The following is a 12282-nucleotide window of genomic DNA, read 5'->3' as shown; positions in this document are numbered from 1 at the left end:
TGGAGTTGACATACTGATGCACTGGAAAAGGTGAAATGAGGAGTTGAGTACATTTCAGACCACGTGGCAGGTAGAATGCTAGCTGGTCCATATTATCCTAACTTCGCTGAGTTCCTCTGGGCATGGCAAATTACACAGCTGAAGAACTGGCTTAGATGTTCCACTGTGGCTGACAGTTTACATAGTTACAATGATAATGCTGTGAAGATTGAGCTGGACATCACTCTGTTATTTAGCAATCCATGTTACAGAGTCTAATTTCCCCAACTGGCAAGCTCAGCAATGTGGGGGTTAATATGAATCGCGCAGCTGAAAGTTTTAGTGGGTGTGCAAGCTGAACACAGGCCACCCCACACATTCCTCCCCACTCAGGTGTCATCTTTCTAAGTCAGCATTGAGCCCATGCACATGGGTCCCTGTGAAGAATTTTTATTCCTCTTCTAGATTGTCTAAACTTGTCCTAGCGGGAATGTTTGAATACACAGAGCTGCAATTTTTCATTGACGTCAACATCATTTGTAAGGAGATTTTTAAAACCCATTGGTGAAGTATTTGCTTTGAACAAAGGCTGTAGCCAGCAGAGACAGTGCAAACAGTAAACCGTTGATTCCCAGGGATTGCCATCCCCCACCCCCCAAACACAAACCTTTCTAATCTTACTAATCATGACGCGGGGCTGGGTTTGTGGTTTAATCAAAATTGCCTAATTCTGAGTCTGCTGCTCTGATTTAATAAGAGGACCTAGTAGGAAAGAGTTGGTGTGCTTAATCCATTAAAGATATACTGTTTCATTCTCCAGTCAGGCCTCGTGGAGAGGCTTATTTGACTGGCCTTGTATAGGGACTCAGTTGCCTCTGACAGCTAGAAATAAAGGAAAGGGGAAAGATCAGAAGCCAATAGGAATATTAAACTATGAATTGCAGCACAATTCCAAAAAACAAGAAGCTATCGTTATGATACATTTTCATGGTATTCCTGGCTCAGAACTTATCCATGGGTAAGAAGCAAGGAGGGAGGACAGGAAATCTTTGTTGTAGCAGTTACAGCTTTGTGTTCAACTCCAAGATGTAAAGAGAAATTCGGTGGGGTTTGTTTGTTTTGGGTTTGGTTTGTATGGTTTTTTTTAAATAGCAGTCAGTCCTACAAACCTTTGCTATACCTTGAGACAGACATAAAATTTGGTGGTGGATCCTTAGAACAGAAGGAATTAATGGTCTTTAACAATACTGTGTTTCTGTTAAACACTTTCTTTCAGACAAAGGGCCGGTTACCAGCCTCCTCCCTTCTCAGGTAAACCATTCCCCAGTGATAAACCACCTCCTTTTAGGAAAGAAGATGAAATTGAATAACAGGTCTCTCAAAAATGCTGTTATTCACATCCCAAGTCATGCCACAGGGAAGATGTCTCCCATTTCCCAAGAAGATCTTAAAACAAAACTGAACTCTCCGTGGCGCACTCACATACGAGTTCACCGAAAAAATATTGCTAGGGCCAAAGGCCAGCTGGGCTACGGGGATACCATAGGACTGATAGATGAGCAGAGTGAGAGCTGTAAAACAAACAGTCCTGGTGGAAAGGAGGAGGCTTCCAAACGTTCTTCCTTTGGAGAAAGAGAAGGAGCTGGTTTGGATGACAGGACTACTCGGAAAGCTGACCAACAGTCCTCTGAGCCAGTCTTTACGGACAGCAGTGCAAACGTGGCAGAGGTTCAGCTAAAACTGGAAGCGCTGGAACTCACCTCAGATGACAAACCACATGCTGAGTCAATATCCCATCAGTCCAGCCAGACACATTTATCAGAATCCTCCAGTTCATCCAGCGACAGCGGCAACCTGGCTAAATCTCCCCAGCCTGGGAACCCAAAGCCACAAGTCTTCAATCCTTTTCCCAGTGTCAAGCCTCTTCGAAAGTCAGCCACAGCCAGGAATTTAGGGCTGTATGGCCCCACTGAAAGAACCCCAACTGTACACTTCCCACAAATGAGCAGAAGTTTCACTAAGTCCGCCAGTGGCAGCAGTGGGACCAGGAAACGATGATGTGCTACCTGGCACTTTCTATTCCTGACAGCAACAGAAAATTTGTATTGCCCTTTTCTTTCTTTTTTTTTTTTTTTTCTAATGTGTGAGTATGTGTGTGTGTCCTAAAGCATTTCTAATCTTTAATTAAGTAATGGGGACAAAAGTGGTTACCGGATATATAAATAAGTGTCTTTGAAAATTGTGTTCCCGTGTTGTTATGGGATAGATTAGTGAAGATGTTGATTCTGGTGGTTCTGTGCTAAAATAAACATTGATTTGCAGTGTGAAGCATACCATTCCTTTCAGTCTAACTCAGACATAAAATCACCAGCTGCCTTTAACCCTGCAGCCCGCCATGGCTGCCTCCTGCCTCTCTCAAAGCTCAAAGGACAAATCGTGTGGTGCAGCAGATGGGTAGAACAGTTTTTGTGACTTACACAGCTTCTCCATTAGACCTCATCATCATGCTCTGTGAGGAGTTGGAGAAGCCGTGACTACCAGAAGCACAAGCAGCCCTGGCAATCAAAAGCATCACTTTGTGTCCAACACTACCACTTACCTACTGGACCGTCTGGTTTCAGGTGTTCTTGAGTAGCCGTTTGTGCTTCTCTTCCCACAGCAGTCCTCTGATGATACCGTTTTTAATATAGATGTATTCAGTGAGCATGAGGATAGTAGACCGAAGTCCATCCACAACACTGGTTCGCTCCTTTTCTGTTACATATGTACATACATAAATTTCTGTTACTTACTGCTAGGGGGTTGCAGCATTGCAAAATTAGGAATTGGGTACAACTATATGTGTAGTTGTATGAATATTATGGCACATCTTGGCTTCAGTGAATTTAAAAACTGTTACCTAGATTACAGACTTGTAATCGAATCACATTTGCCAACTTAGCAGTAGATAAAATATATGAATGTTGCAAAGTAGTTTAGGGTTTTAAATTCTATAAATAGAGTGATTAGATATATAAGGTGCCAGTCATCATTAAAAGCCAACATATTGACCACTATGTGAGTGGGATGGATCCGTGAGACAGCCATGGGCTTCCATGGCTTGGTTCTGTTTTGGTGTTAAAGAGTGATAGCAAAATCATAAGCTGAGTATTTACTTCCAAATCAAAAAGCAAAGGTGGTGAATACCATAGGAGAAGTACATTAAAAAAAAAATTAAACAGGCAGGAAGATAACTAAATGTGGATAATTCAACTCTGGGGTTGTAAAATCAAGCACTCAAACTCCAAGAAATTCAGATTGCTCTTAAAGTGTCACAGCTCTGCTGAATTGTATGTTTTGGCTGTGATTTGTTACCTTACTGCGTCCAAGTCTCCTGTGACATGGAAGTGCCATTATTCTAACCTGGAGTAAAAGCAGTAATGATGAATCAGCCCCATTGTATGTAATATTTTACTTCCTCTCTTAAAATTCTTTGTTAAATTTGCAAATTAATGTATCATTGTCTATTTATTAATGTATCCCATAATCTATAGGATGTGATAATCAGTTTTAGTGTATACCATAACTTATAAGCTGTACAATATACCCTCTTTATTGTTGTGGGGACAGGTGTTTTTTGTTGTTGTTTTATACAAGTATATGCATATAAAATAATATACAAGTATGAGCACTATGAATACAAAACAGATGTAGATCAGGTCTTGCCCCTGCTGTATTTTGAGGTTATAGTAGTATTGTCACAGGATTATTTATAGCACTAAGTAAATTTAAAATAATGTAGAGTTTAGTCACTGATCACAGACTGTATGAAAATTGTTTCTGCCTTGATTTAGAAGAAATGGACTTCTCAGAATTTTATTGTGACTCATCCCCCCCAATTTTTCTTAGCTTCAGCGTATCACGCGGCTGTATGCTGAACCAGTAGAAATAAAAGGACTGTCATTCTGCAGAAACTGCTGAAATGGTGCAAGCATGTGCATGAGTTTTCAACACACTAAGATGCGATTAAGCAATGGAAAATTAGCAAGCTTTGCTCAGATGGCCGGGGAAAGAGATGTCAATAGAATACTGATTCTAGCAATTCAGACCTAATCAATAATTGACAAGCACGCTCTTGAGGGTCTTGTACTCGATGTGGACCATTAGGATCCAGGCGAAGGAACCATGGCAACTCAGTGCATTAGTCTGATGGTGTTTGCTGCAGGAAATTTTCGCTACTGCTAGATGAGAAAATTGAATGTTGTTTCAGCTGTTCAGTGCCCCCAAGGATACTGACTCTCTACCTGACATCTGCCTGTTAAACATACAGCAGAAGCAACTTCATCACTTGGTACTGAGGTGGAACATTAAGATGAGGTTTGAACAACTGGCAGACTCCAGAGAAGTTTTCAGTTATTCTTAAAGAATCCCTTCAGCGAGTGAGGTCTGGTGATGCAGCTGTGCTTGGGAGAGTGGTGTTGCAGCACTGACAATGTTGGGAAGCGTGATGATGGGAGTCTCAGCTCCATAAACCTCTGCATTTTGTTCTCCTTGTACTAATGCTCTCTTCCATATGACTAAACAACCTTTCTGTTTGTTGGGTTTCTTTAAAGTCCTCGAGTATTTTTTTGAGAATGTTTCGCCATCATCAAGTGGAAGCTCTCAAAGGATGGAAACTTGACTCAATTTTGAGGACACTTCCAGTCCTGCAAGTGGAAAGAGGTCCAAAGTTATTCTGAGATTATTCAAAATTTCCTACACTTTGGGTGTAAAAATGGTCGATGGTAGAAATAAGTTTTTCAGAATTGGAGGCAGCAAACAGTTGATTTCATCCACAACTGCAGCTAGGGAAAATACGATTTTGTATACTTAACAAATATCCCACCTGACTCCATTCAAAAGAACATAAGTGCTTGCTAGAAAGGCAACAAAACGTTACTTCAAACAAAAATAAAATACAGCCCGTGACACTGATATTTCCAATTCAGGTGTAAGTTCATGTTCAAAATCCAAGAGAGGCTTTAAGCCTGTTTCAAACGTCCATGACGTGTTTTAAACCATGTGAAACTGTTCAAACAGAAATAAAGCAGGAGGTTTCACTGTTCTGTAGTTTTCCTTGACCTTCTTGCAATGAGCCGGTGCCTGTCTGCAGGCAGCAGTCACACCTGGCTGAGTGGCAGGTAACCAATATCATCTGACACCGGCTTCGCTGAAGCGTGAAGAGGAAAATTCATGCTGATGGATCTCTGACCTTGTCAATGCTTCGTTTGCTCCAGTTTTACTCACTCTTCGTTGGCAGCAGATTTGTTCAAGGCAGGGGTTTTTCACGGAGCCTGCGACTGGTTTGAGAGGTGCAGTCATCCCAGACAAGCACCTTCAGCCTGTGTGTCATCAGCCGGCAGGGACTAGTCAGGTGTCTGGTTTCCCAGGCAGCTGGGAACTGCTGTGTTTGGACACGTCTGCGTTGGTGACAGCATCCTCTGGAAGTGTACTCCTCTGGGAAGGGTGGATCCGGCACACCGCAGAGAAGTGCACGTGAAGGATACTTCTATCTCCTGCACACAGCCTTCCCCACTGAAGAGCCAAGCCTTTGTGGCTTGTACAGGCTCACTTTGACTGACACATGTTATTTAACAAGGTTTAGGACATGGAAGTGATTTGCAGTGTAAGACCATGTCAGGCAAGCTGGTGCTTAGGCCCAGCCACCCCCACCCTGCCCCAGCCTGCAGGATCCTGTTTCAGCCCTGCTTGATCCTACAAGCAGCGTTCAGCACTTACTGGCTCACCGCAGGTTTCAGAAGAACCGCAAATGTTTCCAAGTCTTTTTCTGATAAAACCGTATCAAACCACACTGGCTTACCACAAATGAGCAGGCACGCATGGTGGTGGTGTGGGATACATGTGGATGGAGACATTGGGAGGAGGGAGGGAACAACCCATCCAGGCAAAAGGTGCAAGAAGTTTTGAGGGAAAGCAAACTCCTCAGTGGTTCTTTTTAGGTTGTTTGTTTATAAACAGGAAATCAAAGGATCAGATCTGTGATATGCCACTCCCTACCCATCCTTCGTGGGTTCAAAGTGATCATGATATGATCACTGACTTGCCTGATGTCAGCGAGGAGCCACATCCTGTGATGTTCTTGTCCACCCACTTGGTAGCCCAGTGGTTGCCCCCAGCCTGCCCCAGCAGGAGGGAGATGCTAGTGGAGAGGGGAAATTTTTTGGGCAGCGTCTTGTTTTTTGAGTACTGGGGAAGGCGAGGCATCACAGCCCTTAATAGTTTTTGCAACTTTTCCTCTGTGTTTGTCTTGTGCTTCCCCTTTGTGAACTCCCAGCCCTCGCCTGTGTTTGCTGACGGTGCATCTGATGAAGAGTTTTCAGGAAGGTAAGGGTGGCCATGCTGGCTGGCGTAGCCTAGCACCTTTTATCTGACTCTAATGGTTGGAAATGCCTAAGAAGGCAGTCCTGTAGGAACATGGTGTATCCAGAGATAACCTTCCCTTGGGGCAGTCAGCTGATTTTCTCTGGTTTGTGCACATCACACAGAGGTGAGGTGAATGGTCAGGCCTGTGGCTCCGGCCAGTGGCTCATCCACACCAAACCAGCGGCGTGCTGGTCAGGGCAGCGGCATGCACAGCAGGGACCACAAACAGTGGCTCAGTAGCAAAATTTCCTCCTTCACATGAGAATAATAATAATAATAATAATAATGGAGACATGGCTAGGAATGAAAATAATAATAAACACCAGAAAATGTGAACCTGAAACCATAGCTGTCGCTGTGAATCCTGCTGCCTGCTGGTTTGCCTCTGCAGGCTCTGCTAGCATGGTTGTTCCTCCCCTCGAGGCTGACCAGCCCCTCCTTGCCAGGGAGATGGCACAGGAGTGGCCTGGAGGGAATCCTCCAAAGGGGCAGGAGGTGGGAACAGGCTGGAAAGCCTCACAGGCCCTCAGAGAGTCAGACATGGCTGAAAACCCAGGTCCAGCGCTTCATGCAGCCCATGCAGTGATGGACGACACGCAGGCAGTTAGTTCCCTACCAGTTTTTCAGCCCTGTTTGGACATGCGCAACGGTGTTGCTCTGCTCCTGCTGCTTTCCTTTCCTAATGGCTCTGGTGGCTTCTCTAGATGACACATGGGTACAGACATCGGCCCAGAGTCCAGGGCAGGAGCCAATCCAGATATGCCACAAGGACACCTGTGGAGGGAAAGGGTTTGGCCCCTCCAGCTACCGCGGAGAAGGAAGGACTACAGTACCACGTGAAGGTTTGCCCAGGAGAAATTTTCTTAGATTGAAAATTTTGGGAAGTACCGTACAAAATCTCTTTTCCTCCCCCTGCCACTGGCGGTGCGACTGTGTGGTGGGTCCTTTGTTTGTAAGCGGAGATGTGGGTCGAGATGGGAGACTGTGTTATACTTGTATATGCCTATTTATGTATTTATCAATCTCTCCCTCTCTCTCTCTCTCTTTTCCAGTCCTGTTTAACTTTTAAAATTATTGATTTTTGTGTTTTTCACTACTAAAATTCTTCTGTTCTCACCCCTTTACATTAAACCTGCGTTTGTTTTTCCTTTGCCTAAACAAAGCCTTGAATTCAAGCCATAACGAGCTGCTGAGCTCCATTCTGCATAGGTATTGGTGGGTTTACATTCCATCCAAAACCCTGTCGTTGAGAAACCCTTTTGGTTTTAACAGCCATATAGTTTTAACCCACGACAGACACCTGGGGAGGGAAAGGGTTTGGCCACCAAGCAGAAAGTTAGTTCTTAGGAAAAGCAGGTAAAGTCTCTAGCGACTGTCCAGCATAGGTATAGGAGTCAAAAGTTTGAAAGGCCAGTGATTTACACCTTGCCTGCAATCTGTCCCGTGTGCTTAGGGAGAGGAGGGCTGAGCAAAGCCTTACCGGGTGTGAACTTGTACTTCCAGGCACCAAAAGTGGAGTCAGAAATCTTACAATTGTTTCACAACTGGGACTTAAAATTACAGCTTTCCTTATTCTCCTAATCACATCTTTTCATTAAATGTTTGTTTTATTTTTTTTTAAATGTAGGTCTACTTCTTTTTTTTCTGGACTAAAACACAGCTGATTTTCTTCTACTTGCACTACCAGTCAGTTGCCTCAGACATCACGCCCTTTTGAACTCCAGATTACTGTGTATGATATTTTTTTTTACTGTTTCCTCTGCACTAGTAAACTTTTCACCCAGCTGCAACAATACTGCTCACTGTCTGGTCCCCAGCGCTCTTGGAGAAGAGGCCTTTCTCCAGAGGGAACAGAGGATTATTGTCCACTTGGCAGAGAGACAGATGACTTGGTGTTGCCTGACACGTTCTCCATCCCCACTAGCCAGCACTGGTTTCCATCCAGACTGGAAAGCATTTGTTCCGCTCATGTGAAAGAGATGATTCTTCTGCCATCGTGTGAGAGGGCAGGCTGTCCCACACCGCTGCGGAACCTCCAGGCCTTCTGCTGTGACGGACAGAGGCTTGATGGGCAATTTCGCTATTGCAGTTTGCAAGACGCACACAGCAGCTGCTGTGCGAGTGCTGAACTACCTGACCACGAAGATGCAGTATTGCTGACCGCTGGAGGTTAGATCCGGTGTGCAGCCTTCTCCACCAGCAGGTCAGTGATGGATCTCTCCCCCGACCTCAGCCTGCACCGCGTCTTCCCGTGTCCCTGTCAGCTCGTGGCGATCTAGGTGCGGTCACTAGGTGCCACTAGTGCACCACGCAAGCACAGCGACGCTGGCGTTCCTGTGACGGGAACTAGAGGCGTTGGTTGGTGTTTCCAGTCCTTTCTCCATTTTCGATCAGGCGCGGAGCAGTTTCTAGGCCAGTCACCGTTGCTTTATCATTGCACCCTCTCTGCTCTATTTGACGCCTCTCAGTAAGCTCCTAACCTTGAGCAGTGGCCCCAAAACACAGAGACAGCCTAATGGTGTATCTTTGGAAACAGCGCCCAGAGCAGTACGTGAAAACACTCCAAAGGCTCTTTCTTAGTTAGTGGTATATATTTTTTTTTCCTGGAGGACCAACTGGCAAACAAAGTTCAGGTGCCAGGCAGGCGAAGGGAGCTTGCAAGCTTTGACTAGGTGCCTTGCAGAGACTTGTCCTAAGAGTGAATTCAGCAATGACAAGCAGATACCACTGGCCGTGAGTCAGCTGAGATATTTCTGTCATACTGGAGCTGAGCTGTTCCATACTGGAGGTTGAAAGGGAAAAAGTATCTTTTTGTTAAACTTCCGTAAAAGCAAAACACAGCTACACTAAACATCTCAGGTACTTGCCAGCTTGCTGCCCTGCTTTGGAGAACTTACTACTGAACTCATGCGGCTTTCAAGTTTCTGGACATCGAAGAAAAACCCCGTTCAGGCCTTTCACATGTGGATCCCATGTCTTGAAGAATTACTTGCCTCCGCTGAGAGCAGGAATTTACAGTCTACGTGCCTGTCCAGAGCAATCAGTACTGACTTCTCAGGTACACACACGCCCCAGGCACAGCCATTGCCAGCATCATAGCAAAATGAGGTGAGCCTTAGACTTAGGGTTCAATTTTTCAAGGGCGTGCTTTGCAAATCTTTGTGACCAGGCACATCGAGTGACACACAGGCTTGGCACAACCTGGCTGAATGTTCATCAGACGGTTTAATGCCAGGGAAAAAAGCACCAGTTGAAAGTAAGACACTTGAAATATGAACATCCTAGATCCACTTAAGGACTTTGGCTCTTAAAACAGGACCAAGTTGTTATAAAGATGCTTAAAAAGAAACACAACCCTTCCTCAGCTACTGCACAGCAGCAGAGGCCCTTGGTGCTCGGTAAAATTTCTCTGTTTGGCTGCAACAATCCCAGAACCCTAGAGCTCTGCCTTTGCTTGTGTCAACTCTGTGTTTCTTGGCTAATCCACATGATCAAAAATGTAGTCAAATCAAGCTGAAAAACTGACTCTAATTAACTCGGAGATTTGGCTGGCACACCTAGAGCTGGTACTTGCCATTCAGTAATGCATTTCAACATGGGACAATTCTTGATGTGCCTGGGCAGAGCTAGACATGGACTAATTTTGATCATTAAATCAACACACGTCTAAAGAGAGTGTGGTCATTTCTAGCTCTGACCAAGGGTGATTAGTCTGAAAATGTCTGGGGGAATTCAGCAAATGGTTGCTTTCGATCTCTGTTTTTAGATATACTTCAAAGAAAGGCATTACTTTTATCCTCAGACTTTTATTCCTTGTGCAGTCAGTGATGTCCATGACTGGAATACTTGAGCCTGAACAGTTCCAACCAACAGTTCTACTCCTGATGAACGAGTATCTTCACCACTGAGTATTGTTTTCTTTAGGGTACATTGTCTGTGCTTCCTTGTTGAGGTGCTGACACCACAGATGCAAAGCCAAGTTCCAGGATGTGGGGACATGGCTCTGTGCTTCTTACACAGGATGGATGGGTTTCATCCTGTGGGCTGTGGCTTCATGAAGTTGAAAGAGGGGGAAGACCTCTTCTAAAGTTACAGGCAATAATCTTGTTTAAAAAATAGCTATAGATGTGTGTGTGCATCCACTGGAAAGGCTGTGAATCATGAAGACTGGAAAAACTCTGTCCTAGAGATCTGGCTGCTCATATGGACACGAGAGATGTGGACCCCAGTGCCTGCATGTGGTTAGATTTTAAATTATGCAGTATTTAAGGAAAAAGGAGATGGAGCCCTGTGCAGTGAATATTTTCAACCGGGACTTATTTCTTTAGACTAGTGAAAAAAGGTTGAAAACTACCACTGGCATATTTTAAACACACATTCTATATTAAGGATAACCCATAATAAATTTCCTGTGTCATTTCCCAACTTGCTTCTCCATTTCTATTTGCCAGTGAGTACAGAAATGAGACCTCGATGCCTTTGGCTAAGGGAAAGACTGACTGTACTTTGAGCTGAAGTACTGATTCTGAGACGGGACTTGGAGAGGATAGCATGAATAGTTAAGAGAGGGAGTACAAGAAGAGACTTTTTCGCTAGCCTGTATTTTGAATATACAGATTTTTATACATGTTTTTCCTTCAAGGACGCAGTACATCAGGCGTTTAGTGGTTATATTTGTTAACTTACAGGCATTACCAATATGTATGGTAAGCATCAACTGCTGTTTGAATTAAAGTAATAATAACCTCGCTCTAACCATTCCCCTCTTGGTTTATGGAGTGCAAACACCTCAAGCAGCAGCCTGCAGAGAAGGGGATAGTCTCTGGTCTCTGAAGCCATGTGCAGCCCTCAGACCAGAGCATTACAAACACACACAAGGCTGGTATTCACTGAAGTTCAGTATCAGGAAAAAAGAGAGTTGGAAGCATCTTTACCATAATGAAGCTGTAACTACACGGTTCGAATGGGCAGCTGAGGTTTTTTTTACCACATGTCACTGGTGCTGACTATCGATCCCATAAGTTGTTGTTGGTCTCCAGGAAAGGAGAAACAGGTTGGTGCCACCACTGTTAAAGATGGCAGACCAAAAATTTTCTCTTCCTTCCTTCCTTCCTTGGTGGGGTTTTTTTGGATTTTGGGGGGTTTTGTTTGTTTGTTTTTTGGTTTTTTTGGAGGCTTAGCCGCTAATATCAGGCTACACCAAAAAAACTCCCAAATGCCTCCCTCAGTTTTCTGTAGAAAACTAAAAGAACACTATATTTCTATCTCTCTTAGATTTGAGAAGGTTTTTACCAAAAGTTTGAACATCAAAAGGGAGAAAGTTCTCCTGAAATTGTTATCCCTATTTTGAATTTGGTTGCTTTTGGAGATTTGATGTGTGATTTCTTAGTGTTTTGGCATGGAAAATGGTGCTGTCCTTCAAAATAGAGTAGTTGTTATTCAAATTCACAGCAGAAAATAAAACTTTTCTCAGAGTAAGATGAGCCAGAAACTGCAGGAACTTGAAGGAAGGTGGGAGAAAGGATCCAGCTTGTGAGGCTTGGGGCGGACACAGCTTTTCTTTTCCCTTCCTGTATAGTGTCCTGTGCTCTGCCTCCCTTTCCTAGAAAACAGGTAAAGTGAATATCTGAGCCTATTTTTGGCACTCGCTGAAATCATTCCAGTAAAATACAAGTCATATGAGAGAATTACTACACAGCCAGAACTGCCGCAGAGCTGGTTGTCGGTTAATACTGCTCCTTGTCAGTGTATTTCACCATTTCACCGCTGCTCGGAGAAGAGGGAGGCATTTGGACTTTGCTGTAGTCAAAAATGACTGTGTGAACAGTGAGTGAGTGAAATACAGTTATTTTTCTTTCAGAGGTGTGTTCTGCTCTGAGGTCCTCTTGGAGAGTAGGGAAA

At 44.2% G+C, this 12282-nt stretch overlaps 1 protein-coding gene across 1 annotated transcript in view; it reads left to right on the top strand.

Annotated features, from left to right (window-relative positions):
* Window positions 1-2037, top strand: part of TBC1D30 (TBC1 domain family, member 30) — a gene marked incomplete at its 5' end in the record, with an annotated part of 23131 nt that extends 21094 nt beyond the window's left edge. The window contains one exon of the mRNA XM_010138314.1: window positions 1256-2037. Within this exon, the coding sequence (XP_010136616.1) occupies window positions 1256-2037 (782 nt within the window). The remainder of the gene's footprint in view (window positions 1-1255) is intronic.
* Between the last annotated feature and the right edge of the window lie 10245 nt (window positions 2038-12282).

This window comes from Buceros rhinoceros, unplaced genomic scaffold, assembly GCF_000710305.1.
Source record: "Buceros rhinoceros silvestris isolate BGI_N320 unplaced genomic scaffold, ASM71030v1 scaffold1956, whole genome shotgun sequence".
In the NCBI taxonomy this organism is placed as follows: Eukaryota; Metazoa; Chordata; class Aves; order Bucerotiformes; family Bucerotidae; genus Buceros; species Buceros rhinoceros.
This window is presented reverse-complemented; position numbering and strand designations above follow the sequence as displayed.